The sequence below is a fragment of the Astatotilapia calliptera genome, chromosome 7 (assembly GCF_964374335.1).
Source record: "Astatotilapia calliptera chromosome 7, fAstCal68.1, whole genome shotgun sequence".
In the NCBI taxonomy this organism is placed as follows: Eukaryota; Metazoa; Chordata; class Actinopteri; order Cichliformes; family Cichlidae; genus Astatotilapia; species Astatotilapia calliptera.
The window spans coordinates 41,411,678-41,426,621 of record NC_137428.1 but is presented as its reverse complement, the minus strand read 5'-3'; the positions used below and the strand labels follow the sequence as shown (position 1 = coordinate 41,426,621).

Here is a 14,944-nt window from a genome sequence, read left to right as displayed (position 1 = left end):
AATTAGAAACTTTTGAAAGAGTGGTTTCAGTGCTGTGGTGCGTTTTAAAACCAGATTGGAATAGTTCACCAATGTCGTGTTGGTCTAAAAAGGTCTGGAGCTGCAGAAGGACAATTTTCTCCAGAACTTTTGACAAAAAAGACAATTTAGAGATTGGGCGGTAATTTGATAGAACTGTTGAGTCCAGACTCTGCTTTTTAAGGATGGGTTCCACCACAGCATGTTTAAAATCAGAGGGAACAGACCCAGACTGAAGACTGCTTTTGACAATAGAAAGCAGACATGTACCAACAGTGTCAAAAACATCTTTCAGTAACCTAGGTGGAATGATATCCAGGGTACATTTTGAAGGGCTACTTCATTAAGTAATGAAAGGGATACTGGCTCGAAGAGATCAAAAACAGCCAAGGTTGGAGCATAAAAACCTGGGTCAGAAATGGGAGGAATAATGTGGGATCTAGTATCTACAATTTTATTAATGAAGAATTTCATTAGATTCTCACATGTTCACTGCTATATGAGGATCAGCAGTGGGAGGATTAAAAACTGAGTTTATAATACCAAATAAAATCCAATGTTTATGACAGTTGTTGGACACGATCTTGGAAAAGTATTTTGTTTTGCTGCTCTTACAGCTTTCTGGTAACTTGACAGGGATTCTCTAAGTGCCTCAAATGACACTTGGAGACGGTCCTTTTTCCACTGTCTTTCCGCTTTTCTACATGTCCGTCTGCGTTCCCTGGTGTCATTATTTAACCACGGTTGGGTTTTAGGTTTTAGATACCTAGTGGTGCAAGGAGCAATGGAATCTAGTATTTCCAGACAAGCTGAGTTGAACAGAGAAAGCAGACTATCAGTGGTCGAATGAGTGGTACTGTTAGTCGGTAATGCCTGATTTGATTTTTGTAGAAACAAGTCCTCTACAGCTACACTAAGAGCTAAAAGTCCGGGTAACTAAAGAACCAGTGCCAGGTGCCAAAGGACAACAATAAAATATAAAATAACACTAGTAACAGGAAACATGAGCTTAAATTACTTTTCAAAACATTTTCATACAAAAACTTGAAACCCTGAGTCCAAGACCAGAGATCTGTTTTCCATCAGAGCCATGGGCACACAGGTAATAACATGCTTCAGTATTTGAGTTGCTCATTGTATTCTAAGCGCCAGTCTAGCCTCCCTTTTTGGAGGAACTCATTTCAGCCTCTTGTATCTGGAGTCTCATTCTTTCAGTCGGAGGAGCTTGTCTCCGTAAGTGAAATTTGGCATATTTACTGACCCGTGAATCAAAACCTTTGCCTTCCTGTTTACCCAAATTATTTGGTAAAGTTGCACCGCCCTGTCGGTCAATCTAAGGCTCCATTTTATCAAGACGATATTTAAACTGTCACTCTCCTTGAACCCAAATGCAATAAAGCAGTTCTTCTTTGCAGTCGTACCACCATCACACCTTTGTACTCCTCTGCTTCACAGTTTAAGCTCCACAGGAGAAGCAGATCTTAGATTTTAGCATAGTTGTTGAACGTGGATTGGTATAATCTGAGGAAATAAGCATGACGTTTCTTCATTCCAGGCCCAGAGCAGCTCCTTCCTCATGTTTGACTTTGTTCTGTTGTGCTTGAAATGACTCAGAGCTTCCTAAAAGTTTTATCTTAAACCTTGTGTGCTGGGTACATCCTCATTTTGTCCACCCCTGCACAAACGCAGAAACTGTGTGAGATCTAATAAAACAAGGATGAAAAGAGACAGAAAGTAACTCTCAGGCTTTGATGTGGCAGTCTGAGTACTGACATTTATTGTATGTGTGCTCAGTGTCACTCCAGCCTACGGGAAACACTGTGGATGACAGTACGTGGGCTGTGAGATGGGGAACTAATATATTTGAAACGCTAATGATGCCATCACAGCAGTATTTTCACTTTCAGAAAAAAAGGGTTTCTGGGTTTTTGCAAATGTGTGTATAAAAATATAACAAGGGCCACTTATCAGGAGAAACCAGGAACATGACGGCTGATATCTGACACTCGGTCTGCAGCCTGCTCTGCTCCTTCTGCTTCTTTAGCCCATCAGTCAAACAGTCAGAGCCACAGGGACATTCATGTTAAACATGTCTGTAGTTTCTAATAATGAGCTCAGTGTGTGTACAGTAACCCTTTATCCAGTGGCGGCTCCTGAAAAAAATCTCAGGGGGGGCAATTTTTATGATATCGACTAAAATGACCCATTTAATGAGTACATCAAACAACACAATTTTAATTTAAATTTAAAATGAACAACCATATTCTGGCCATTTGTATAGATTTGTAAAAATGAACATGAACAGATTTTTTTTTTTTTTTGAATGAATGAAAAATAACTATTGAAAACAACAACTGTAAACTGATTGGGGGGGTGGGCTAAAGAGAGAAAGAGAGAGGGATGGAGAAAGAGAGTAAATATGGTTAAGGGTTCTTATTTGTACAAGAACTTTGCTCGTCTGTCTTTCTGAGTGGCAAATTTCTCGATGAACCTGGTGTTGAAATCAGGAAGTTCTTGTGTGAGTTTTTTCTCTATGGACAGCATAGCCAGAGCGTTGAGCCGATCCTGAGCCATATTGTTTCTCAGGAAAGTTTTTATCCTCTTTAAAGTAGAGAAACACCTCTCCGATTCTGATGTTGTCATTGGTGTGGTGATGAGGATGTTAAGAAGACTTACAGTTTCGGTGAATGTGTCTTGAAGGTTGTTTTCCATCAGAACCTGATAGAGCGCCAGCGCACCACTACAACTCTGAAACTCCTCGTTGTCGTAGATCAGGGACAGTTCTGTTTTAAGTCTGGCTTTGTCCAATGAGGGATAGGCTTCCACTGTGGTTTGTAGTGCTGCATCTGGAAAATTTTTGCTGTGTTGTTGGAACAAGTCTCCTTGCAACAGAGTGGCGCTGACAAGGTGCTTGGTGAAAGAAAACCTCTCCTTGGCATGGCTCATAATGGTGTCGCACACCTATCCAATAATATATAATTGGTAAGAGTTAGATTCAGTGGTAAGACTTTGGCACATGTCTCATGTTAATCATTATTCTGAAAAAAAAAATCTGTCCATAACAAAACAAAACAGTCATGACCACTATATCAAATGACATCTGACAGCATCGTCATTAGATTTTATCTGATGATCCGATTTAAATCAGACCAAGCAGCTAGTGCTTACCTCCAGTGCCAAATGGTGTTGCCTGTCTTCCCCCAATGTTCTCCGTCTCTTTGTGGGTGGGTCTTGAACAGGTCCCCTGTACTCCTCATCCACAACCAGATTAGGAAGTGCCTCCCTGATCCAATACATAAGTTTCATTAATGGCTTCTGAAAACTGAATAGGGATATATTAACCAAACACAAACCAAACAAAGGTTGTGTTCTAATTACCGGGAATTACCGGATTTAATTAATAACCGGACCTGGTTTAATGGCTGGGGGAAAACCAGTGCAAGTAAATAAAGGCCCTGGCCATAATTTCAGGAAATAGCCTATGGTATAGGCTACATCAAATCATTACTGGGAATATACTTCATCAAATATACTTAATCAAATATTTTTCATAAAATTACTTCAAAGGCTGATATAAATCAAAATTATCTGAATTCCATTAAACATTTAAGTCACAGAACACAGAATATATGCAGAGAATTTGATAGAATCTATGCATAGATAATTAACATTTATTCTAGGTTACATATTTATGCTTTTATGCCTACCTGATAGCCTGCATGCGGCTGATGAATGTCTGGGTGATCCCTGCGATGGTGACAGAATCGATGTTTCTCTTCTGTAGGTGGTTATACAGCATGTCTACATGTGGCATTATCTTGTGAAACAAGGCCAGGAAAAAACAGAAAGCTTCGTCTTCCAGCATTCTCACGAAACCACCGGCATCTCTCTTTGTAGGGGCATCAAATCCTTCACTGTTACGGATGGTCTGAAAACACCTCACCAGATCGTCTTTATGTTCATACACTGTATTCACAGCACGACTGTTGAAGTTCCAACGGGTTGCCGATGCACTTGGAAGTCGGTGCGCCACCACCTCGTCAAGCACTGCAGTCCTCTTGCTCGATTTAGTAAAAAAAGAAGCGAATCCTGCTATGTCGGGAAAAAAGTGACTGATTTGAGGGATGTGGGAGGTTGCTTGTTGCATTACCAGGTTTAACTGATGGGCATAACAATGTACGTAGTGAGCGTTAGCATAAATGTCCTGTATCTTACGCTGCACTCCTCCAGTGGTACCCCTCATTACAGCGGCCCCATCGTAGGCCTGGGCGATCAACTTTCTCTCTTGTCCCTGGGGGAGGATGAAGCGCAGCCTCTCCGATAAGGCACTGGCTATTGCATCTGCACAAGCATTGGGTAGCTTGATGAATTCAAAAAAACGCTCTTGAATACGGTTTCGTTGGTCAATGTATCTTAGCACCATGACTAACTGACAGTGTGTAGAAATGTCAGTGGTTTCATCAGCTTGAATGGCTAAAAACTTCGCTGCCTTTACTTCTTCCACGATCCTTTCTCTCAGAACTGCCAACATGCAATCCAGGATCTCGTTCTGGACTGTTTTCGAGGTGCCTTTAAATACAGTAGCATTTTCAAGGTGTTGCCTCAAGTCGTGATCAATTGATGCCATCAAGTCGACTAAACCTCTAAAAATCCCTGGATTGTCTGAGGAATCACTTTCATCATGTCCCCGCATTGCTAGCTCAAAAGCACCACAAAACTTAATACAATCGATGATTTTAGATAAAATATGACGGTTTTTATCTACCTCTTCGTTGTGCCTTCTTAAAGCAATCCGATGTCCATCATCTAGCTGCGCCGCTATGCTAGTTTTCCCTAGCACAGCTAGCTTTACACTGTTGTCCATATGAACTCGTGAGCTTTCACGTTTTCTGCAGGGGCGCAATTTTAAGCGCCCCCAAACCATTTAATTCAGCGACGCTGATAGGTCAAATATTTATTATTTTCCCCTGGCAACCATTTAATGATAGGCTATTTCGCTGCATATCAAGGGCGCTTTGACGAGCGCCCCAGAAGAAGAAAAACACCGTTTGTTGGTTGAACTTTAATGAGTCAGCTGGTGAAAATGTTAAAATACGCCTGGCTGTATATGGGCACACACATAGTAAAACTATCATTGATGAATTTTTTAAAAATATATATTTTTACTCCTCCACATTTGGGGGGGCGGAGCCCGAGCGCCCCCTATGGGCCAGCCGCCACTGCCTTTATCACAGTTTTATTTCCCTGCTCTGTATGATGTCACAGAGAGGGGACCGGCCATGCATGAACCACACCTACCAGCTGCTTGAATTGTCTGTTTGGGAGCAAGAACCAATCACGCACTAGATGGACACGGGGGGTTAGCACTGACAGGTGATGTGAATAGTACTGATTACCTCTACATCATGGCACCTGTTACTTGGGGCGGGATCTATCAGGGAGCAGGTGAACATGTCCACAGAGGTGATGTGAGAATCAGGAAAATGAGCGAGCATGAGGATTTCAGTGACTTTGAAAACTTGTAGTTCTGTTCCTGGTTCTGCTGGAGGTTTCTTCCTGTTAAAAGAGAGTTTTTCCTTCCCACTGTCGCCAAAGCTGTCAGGGCTCTGTGTGCGGGCAGGCGGAGAGGAGAATCCAAATGCAGGACTCAGACACTGAACTGTAACTCAAACCTCAGCTTTATTGCTGGCATAAAACAAAAGATGAAACTGAGCAATGGTACTGAACATAAACTGACACAAAAACACACGGGCATGATCTGATGGTACGACGCGACACCGAGCATGGGAAAACACAGGGCTTATAGACACAGGGTAGTAATGAGGGAGTGGGCAACAGGAGGGAGACACAGCTGGGAGAGATCAGGGCTAACGAGACAGGGGGAACAAAGCTGCACACACTAACATAAGACAAAGACTTTCACAATAAAACAGGAAACATGAATCACTACTCAAAGACACGGACTCGACACAGAGGGGCGGACAGAAAATAATACATGAAACTCAAACAATACATGAAACCACAATTCCTAAAACATGGATAAACAGAAACATGAAACTCTAATAATAAACATCATCATCATCACAACAAGAGAATGAGAAAACAATCCAAAACACCAAGATAACTGAAACACAAAGTACCAGAGAAAGATAAAGAATAATCCATGATGCAAAAGTAAACCAAAACATAATAAACTCAAATTACTGGGTCTAACGTTTGATCATAACTGGTCATATGGTTGTTTTTGTTTTCTCTGTATTATTGTAGGGTCTTTACCTTACAGTATAAAGCAACTTCAGACGACTGCTGTTGTAATTTGGTGCTGTATAAATAAAATTGAACTGAATGTAACACACGACTGGATCAGAAAATCTCCAGTTCTGTAGGTCTGTGGGCGTTCTCAGTCTGCAGGGGGAGGGAACTATCAGAGCCATCCAAGGAAGGGGCGGCACTGACACAGCGACAGTGTCATGTGTGTTGAAGAGCGCTGCGTACAAAGCAGGAGAGACATTTTGTCAGGTCACCACTAGGGATGGGTATTGATAAGATTTTCACGATTCCGATTCCATTTTCGATTCTGTTTAACGATTCGATTCTCTTATCGATTCTTTTTAAAAAAGGAGAACACTAAGGTAGATTAGCTTAGAACTTTGTGTTATAGTTTCTCTTTGAACAAGATAGAAATTTAGGAGTAACATGGCCTTACAAACCCAACAGTGAGATCTTAAGAGATCCACAGCCTATGGCTCTTCAATGGGGTGTCACAGGGTCCCCAGGAAAAAAAAATTGTAAATGTAAAATAATAAAATAAACATTCTTCTGTAGCAATAACAGAGTATAACATAAATTATTCTGTAGCAATTACACAAGAATATCCAGTAATGTCCCTGCCTACAATTAAACACATTCACTTACCAAAAATCAGGGCATCTGCTGTGGCAAATGGCTGCAAGCCTTTTACCACAAACTGAGTCACTGCTCGGTGACATTCGTCTATCCTGGACTAAAAGGAGATGCTACCGGTAGACTGCAGTGAGAACTGATAGCATCTGAGCCAGACTCTGTCTGTCTCTCTCATCATGGTCACCTAAATGCACAATAATGGCAGGTTTTGTAATAAGGCAGATCGGACTAACATAATATGCACTGTTAGTTTGATTATTTACCTGCCGCATTCCGGACTTTTACTTGTAGTTGTGAAAGTGTGTTATCAGAACTGAGCAGAGGGGGCGCTGTGATCTTTATGTTCCTGTGTGTCCAAACACAGCTTCATAACATCATTAGTTAAATGTGGGTTTAAATTTTTGAATTTCAGAATTCATTTTCTTTAAAAGATGAAAGATGAGAAATGAAATTTGCTACTGCTACTCAGCTGATTTATATCCTTATTCTTTCTGCTGCAGCAGCTGGCCAATCAGAGCTCCAGCTGCTGATCGGCAGGAATTTTTCGTCACATCTCTTAATTAAAGACGGCCGTCTCTGGATCAAAACATCACAAACAGGGAACTGAGCGTGATGTTGGAGGAAGAGTTGAATGAATGGTGACACAGAGTCACACATCACACATTTGATCTAATTGCGATATGATTGTAAACACATCTGAGGGCTCGATTGTACCTGAGGAGACACTGGACAGCTTTGTCCTGGTTAATGCTGAGAACCTTCAGAAAGTTTTCTCCACAGTGAGACCCACCACATGTCTTTTAGATCCAATCCCTTCTTCACTCTTTAAAACACTTTATGGATTTTTTGAGGCTGAGCTTTTATACATGATGAATTGCTCTCTTCAGTTGGGTGTCTTCCCTGCTGCCTTTAAAACGGCGGTGGTGAGGCCCCTTCTGAAGAAGAGCAATTTGGATTGCAATGATTTTAATAACTACAGACCTGTATCCAACTTACCATTTTTAAATAAAGTCTTAGAAAAACTTGTTTTTACTCAGATTACTGATTTTCTAAATGATAGACAGATCCTGGAGATATTCCAGTCTGGATTTAGGGTGAACCACAGCACAGAGACTGCTCTCCTAAAGGTTTTAAATGATCTTAGATGTAACTGGGACGCCCAAAAGCTCTCAGTCCTGGTGCTACTGGATCTAAGCGCAGCCTTTGATACAGTAGACCACGCTATTCTTTTAAACAGACTGAAACACATGGTGGGCCTCTCTGGTGCTGTACACAACTGGTTCACTTCCTATCTCTCTGACAGAACTTTTATGGTGAGTATGGATACATGCTCCTCTAAGATCCATAAAATGACATGTGGTGTGCCTCAAGGGTCGGTTCTAGGCCCTGTACTTTTTAATTTGTATATGTTGCCTCTCGGCAGTGTCATCAGGAGGCATGGAGTGAACTTCCACAGTTACGCTGATGACACGCAGCTGTACATCTCCGTGTCTCCTGATGACACCAGACCAATGGATGCCCTTTTTAACTGTATCTTGGATATAAGATCTTGGATGGCAGAAAACTTTTTACAGCTTAACCAGGACAAAACTGAAGTTTTAATCGTCGGTCCTGAGGCTCAGAGAGAGAAACTCTTGTCTAAATTAGAGGCATTTTCACTATGTCCTTCGCTACAAGTGAAAAACCTGGGTGTTACTTTTGACTCTGAGCTTGGTTTTATCCCACATGTTAAACATGTAACCAAAATTGGATTTTATCATCTAAAAAATATAGCCAGAGTCCGCCCTATTCTCTCTCGGGCCAACACGGAGATGCTGATGCATGCTTTTATTACCAGTCGCATTGATTACTGTAATGCCCTGCTCTCTGGTCTTCCTAAGAAGAATATTTCAACTTTACAACTTTTGCAAAACTCGGCAGCTCGTGTGCTGACGAAGACCAGAGGGCGGGCCCACATTACACCGGTTTTAGAATCGCTGCACTGGCTCCCCGTGTGTTTCAGGATCGATTTTAAAGTTCTTTTATTGGTTTTTAAATGTCTTAATGGTCTTGGGCCTTCTTATCTCTCAGATCTGCTTTTACCATACAAACCCTCGCGGACCCTGAGGTCCTCTGGTACTGGCCTTTTGATTGTCCCTAAAGTCAGGACACATACTCACGGAGAGGCAGCTTTTCAGTGGTATGGTCCTCGTCTGTGGAACAGCCTGCCGGAGGAGCTCAGGGCCGCAGAGAACATACATGTTTTTAAGAACAGGCTCAAGACCCACCTTTTTAATTTAGCTTTCACCTAACGTTTATTTATTTTTTATGCTTATTTATTCTATCCTGTTATTTTATTATTAATTTAGGCTTTACCTAATATTTATTGATTTTAGTCTTATCCATTTTTTTAATCTTCTTACTCTATTTATATTTATATTTATATTGTATCCCGTTCTTATTTATTTTATCATTTTACCCTGTATATAGCCTATTGTGTCATATCTCCAGTGTTTCCTCGGAGGGCGCTCTCTGCACCGGGGCTGTGATCGACCGTGGCTGCTGGGTCTCTGGGGGTCCTCTCAGCCTGGCTGGGGGGCTTCTTTGCCTCCCTCCTGCTGTGTGCCCAGCCTGGAGGCTGCGGTCTGTGACCAGCTCCCGGTGCAGACGGCTCCCTGTTATAGTGTTTCCTCACTTAGCTCATGTGAACCCAGCCCAATTTTTACTCTTTAAGTGCGCGCGTGTGTGTGTGTGTGTGGGGGGGGGGGGGGGGGGGATATGTGTGCATTCACATCATTTATGTTAATGAGAGTGTGGGGAGTGAGTTGGAGGGTGGGGTGGGCTGCTTTTAACTATGTAAAGCACTTTGTGCTACATTTTTTGTATGAAAAGTGCTTTATAAATAAAGATTGATTGATTGAGGAGGAGGTAAACACGAGAGAAACCCCATGAAATCAGAAACCTGACGTTAGCGCTCGTGTTTGGCAGGTCTGCATTCGGTGAAGCATAGTCTGTGTTTTTCTTATTTGAACTCAATGTTGGTTCATGTAATGACTCAGAGGATAAAAAGGAAGCTGTGTTTGCGTCACTGCTTTGATACCAGATTTATGAAATGTTTTTGGTATTTTTGTTTTCATGTTACTGTTGATGGAGAGTGCTCAGCTTGTCTCATACAGATGCTGCTCAGGAGCGCTCTGCCTCTTTTGTGAACACAATGAGCATTTAAGGGCCATTTTCTTTCATGTGGAAGGATTTTACCCCTGTTCACCGCACTGAGTAGTTTCATTTGGAAGCGATGGCTGTACTCCTGAGCTGACGGGCTCGTCCGGTCACTGCTGGTCACAGCCACACATCCACCGCTCATCAGCAGTGATAATTCTGGACGTAAAGGTCAGGTGACCTCGTGCCCTTTCAAGTGCTGCTCCTGGGCACAAACCTGAGGACACTCTGAACTGATCGTGTGACGATCCTGGGCCATTTGGCCCAGCGTTTTGAATGTTAATATATTTTGATGTTTATGGCTTATATTTAAGTTCTTCAGGTTATCTAAGTTCTTTCCTGCCATGCCTAGGTTGTTGCTATAGTTCATTGTTTCTTAGATTTCCCGTGTCTTCTCCTCTATGTTTAAGTCTCCCTCGCCCTTCATGCGTTTCATGTCTGTGTGTCTTATGTTGTCAAGTTCATATTGTCATGTCTGCGTCTCATTATGTTTCCTGTTTTATTTTGAAGAGGTCTTGTGTTCTATGGTCAATGTGTTTAGTTTTACTCTTCCCCTGTGACATTGTTATGTTCATTTGTGTCAGCTGTTTCCCCATGTGTTTCCACTTACCCTGAACACCTCCTGTATGCATTTAGTCTGTGTGTTTACAGTCACTCGACGTCAGGTCACCTGTTGATTTGCATGTTCCTCGTCACTCCATACAGTCTGCCACAGTCAGACTGTGACAGATTGAACTGACACATTAAAATGCTGGCTGAACCTCTCCATCCTCAGTGAATCTATGAAGAAGCCTTCTGATTGGACACTCCTCTCCTTGTTTAGCATTGGTTACCATGGTGATTCAGCAGGTACAAAGAGAAAAGTCTGACACAGCTCAATAACGCATTAATCCCGTTGAGGGACCTTGTATGCATGTGTTTTTTTCAGTATTTGTATACTTTATGACTGGGAAGCGTTTTGGGTCAAATCCTGATGTTTTTAAATGTGCAACATTAATAAAATCACCTGAAAACAGCAGCAGGATGAAGCACAAGCAGTATGTAGAAACATTTTCACAGTGTGCACGTGCTTCTTTGTCGCTGAGGGTAAATATTATGTATTATAATAATGTCAGCACTACACAGACAGACTTCTCTGACTGAAAGACCTGAATAAAGTGAACGCTGTGCACATGTTCTTCCATTTTGTTTGTGTGTGTGCAAGATACATCTTTGGATGCGCTGGGACGCATCATCAATGATCTAACCTGGGGTCAATGGGTGTTTCTGATCTTTCAACATCGTCCAGGCGACCCAGCTAAGGTTGATCAGACCCAAGCACCAGCTGCCCATGGATCAGCCCTCTTTATCCACAGCCACCTTGTGGCCTTCTCTGTGGCTTCACATACAGACCAGATGGCCCTCTTCCTAGCCACTCCTGTTAGGCTCAGTTGGTTTGGTTTGCGTCCTGCAAAGCCTCTGCAGCCCACCTCTATTGGCTCATAGTACGTCAGGGCTCTAGACTAGCTTTTTGCCATGGGCGTACCGGTACGCCTAACTTTAAAAAGTTAGGCGTACCGGCACAAAAGTTAGGCGCACACAAATTTTATAATAATTTATATAATATAATGTGTTTTTCTGGATACACTGTGCTTCTTCAGCATTCAAAGATTAATGACACCGTGTCAGAGCACTGGCTATGAATTTCAGAAGGATCAGGCCTTAACATAACAGAAAAGTGAGCAATGGTTCTTTTCCTATTACAGCTACATCCACTTCTGTCGTGCCTAGGCTGCTCACTAGGGCTGGGTATCATCACTGATTTCTATAATCCATTCGATTCTGGTTTTCAAAGTCCCGATTCGATTCAAGTTAGCCTCAGACAGTCAGAAATATTATAATTCTGATCATTTATCAGTACTGACTTCATCAGAATTGTGAAAATCACAGCAGATGCCTTTGCGTGAAAGTAACTGAGAATAAAACACAGAAAAACATGAAGGAGACTTTCCTGGTCTGGCTTTTTATAGCAGATAACCTTAAAAATATTCTACAATGTTCTGCATATAAAGTTTAAATTTCTTCAGTATTGAATAACAGAAAAAATAGGCTTTCTTGTCCGAGGTCGTTTAAGTGAAAAAAAGAAAAGAAAAAGACAGCAGCCACAGCGCTGTAAACAACGGTAGACTGGTGGGTAATAAGGGAATGAATAATACAGAAAACAGAGACTGGAGACAGGAAACTGTTCTTGAAGTACAGAGAGAGATAGAGAGAGAGCTAGCTGTGCATGAAGTGTGATTTTAATAGTCGTGGAAGCAAAGCAGCAAAATTCATGACAACATTGATCAAATGTGAAGCGCAGTTTGCTGCTTCTTTTGCTGCTGGCTCGGTGAATTTTGGTTGGAGAGACAAAACCTGCAGCTCAGAATCAGCGCAAAAAGACGTAAACACAGCGCGGACCGGACGCATCAGGATCGCTAAGCTCCGACAGCGTGTCCGTCTACGGGCCGTCAGGTGAGAAAGCCAAGAAAGACAAAGTTGATTCTGATGCGTCGGTCCGTTCTGTGTTTACGTCTTTGTGTGCAATCCGTGTACCTGCTCTCATTTGCTGTTTGGTTGTTGTTGAAATGGTTTTGTGAGCTTTAATCTGACGTTTCTGGCAAAACACGGTTATATTTAAAAGTCGATTCAGGATTTAATGAATTGATATCGCTTTATTCAAGCTACTCACCTCCCACTTCCACCTGCACTTTCAACTGGACCACGGCCAATCAGAGAGGTCCCTCCCCTTATGATCTCTGATTGGTCTAGTCCACGATAGGGGCATAATGTGTGTCTGTTGTTGACCACAGGGAAGGTTGCAGATTTTTTTTTTTTTTTGCTACCCAAACAGTTGGTCGCACAGGTGCAACCAAAAAAAATTTTTAAGTCGCACCACTGAAAAATTTGGTCGCATTTGCGACCAAATTGGTCGCACTCTAGAGCCCTGTACGTCTTCCAGCCCCCTCCTCAGCACTTCTCTACTAACTCCTTGTACTTGGCATGTTTCCTTTCATTTGCTTCTTTCATATGCTCTTCCCAGGACACGGTGAGTTAGAGGACAATAAGCTGTTTTGCTGCCTCCAAGACAATAATTATGTCTGGCTGAAGTGATGTTTCAGCGATGTGCTGAGGGAATTTCAACTGCTTCCCTAGGTCAGCTTACAGCTGCTAGTCCGAGGTGTATAGAGGAGACCTGACCGTAATCTTCACTGCTGACAGGACCTCCTTTCCAGCTCTTGCCCCACACCTTACCAAGGCATCATATACAACCTGAACAAGGAAATGGAAACGATGGAAATCTGCCTTGATGATTTTTGTCCACGTAACTTTCCGCTGTAAGATATTCTCCCACTTTGTCCATACCTCCTTTTGCCTGAGCCCCACAGTCTTACTCGTTTGCTCTTCCTTCATGCCTGCTCGGACCTCTTCCTGAATTAGCTGGTGTCTCTCCTTCCCTTGGGCCTTCCCCACTTGGGTTTTTGGGAAAAGGCTTGGGTCTTTTCCCAAAGACTTCTCCCAAAGACCCAAGCCAGCTCTCCCAGTGGCCAACGTCCCCACCAGCTGCTCCTGCCTGAGGTGTGACTCTACCACCTCCACTTCTCTCTCCGCTCTCCACTTCCTCTCTGTTCTCACCTCAATACCACTTTCTGGTCCCTTGACTCACTATACTGAAGGACTTCTCTAGTGTGTGCCATCTTAAATTCTTCTGAGAGACTACTAAATGGGAGCTGTAAGGTGTTACTGGTTCCATAAAGGGCTGCACTGCTGAGGCAGCGGGGGAAGGCCAACCATTTGCGCAGAAAGCTAGTAATTCTCCTCTCGAGGGACTTCATAGCTGAGACTGGAACTGAGAAAACAAGTAGAGGCCACGGGACATGCGGTAGGATGGAGTGCAGGTAAATCCAGGTCTTGAATCTACCTGGCAGGCCTGACTTGTCAACCTTAGGGGGCCAGTTATCCAGCTCTTTGGTGGACTTGTGGAAGGCGGTGGAGTCTTTCAGAGATGCTTAAAAAAGCTTCCCCAAACTCTTCACTGGTTGCTCACTGATGGAAGGGATGATCGTTCTAGAGATGGACCGATCCGATATTACGTATCGGTATCGGTCTGATACTGACCTAAATTACTGGATCGGATATCGGAGAAAAATAAAAAATGTAATCTGATCCATTAAATATCACGAAAGCACCTCACAAAACTTGCAACACGCCGTAACTCACCTCAGAACGTTAGCACGTCGGAGCAGTGTGCATCACGTGATAGAGCGGTTGTGGCATGCGGGACCTGTCGGTGGTCTGGATAGCATGTGGAGCTTCGCTAGCAACCCGGCATTTCATCTCCGACAAAGTTATCCCCGAGAGAAGTAAAGCAAGTGTGTAAGTTCATCTCTGAATGTTTGTAAAGCATTCCTGCCTTAAGCTTAACAAGCGACTGCCAGGAGACCGAGGCCCTGTACAGGCTCTTGGTAAATGCATTGAGGAAATTAATGACTGGTTGTGCCACAATTTTCTCCAACTAAACAAAAACAAAACTGAAGTAATAGTCTTTGGCGCCAAAGAAAAACGATTACAGGTCACCAAAGAACTTCAATCAATACATCTAAAAACCACAAACCAGGTGAGAAATTTGGGTGTAGTGATGGATGCAGACCTAAACTTAGAAAAACACATTAAGACAATAACAAAATCAGCTTACTATCACCTCAAGAATATTTCAAGGATAAAAGATCTGATGTCTCAACAGGACCTGGAAAAACTAGTCCATGCATTCATCTTTAGCAGGCTTGATTACTGTAACAGCATCTTT

At 42.6% G+C, this 14,944-nt stretch overlaps 1 protein-coding gene across 1 annotated transcript; it reads right to left on the bottom strand.

Moving 5' to 3' along the window:
* Positions 1-2,315: 2,315 nt before the first annotated feature.
* LOC113024931 (zinc finger MYM-type protein 1-like) lies at positions 2,316-5,165 on the bottom strand. Its single transcript, XM_026172235.2, has 3 exons — positions 3,726-5,165; positions 3,187-3,301; positions 2,316-2,979 (listed from the first exon to the last, which is right to left on the bottom strand). The coding sequence occupies exons 1-3, from the start codon at positions 4,940-4,942 to the stop codon at positions 2,452-2,454; spliced, it is 1,860 nt and encodes a 619-aa protein (XP_026028020.2). The 5' UTR covers positions 4,943-5,165; the 3' UTR covers positions 2,316-2,451.
* Positions 5,166-14,944: the final 9,779 nt, after the last annotated feature.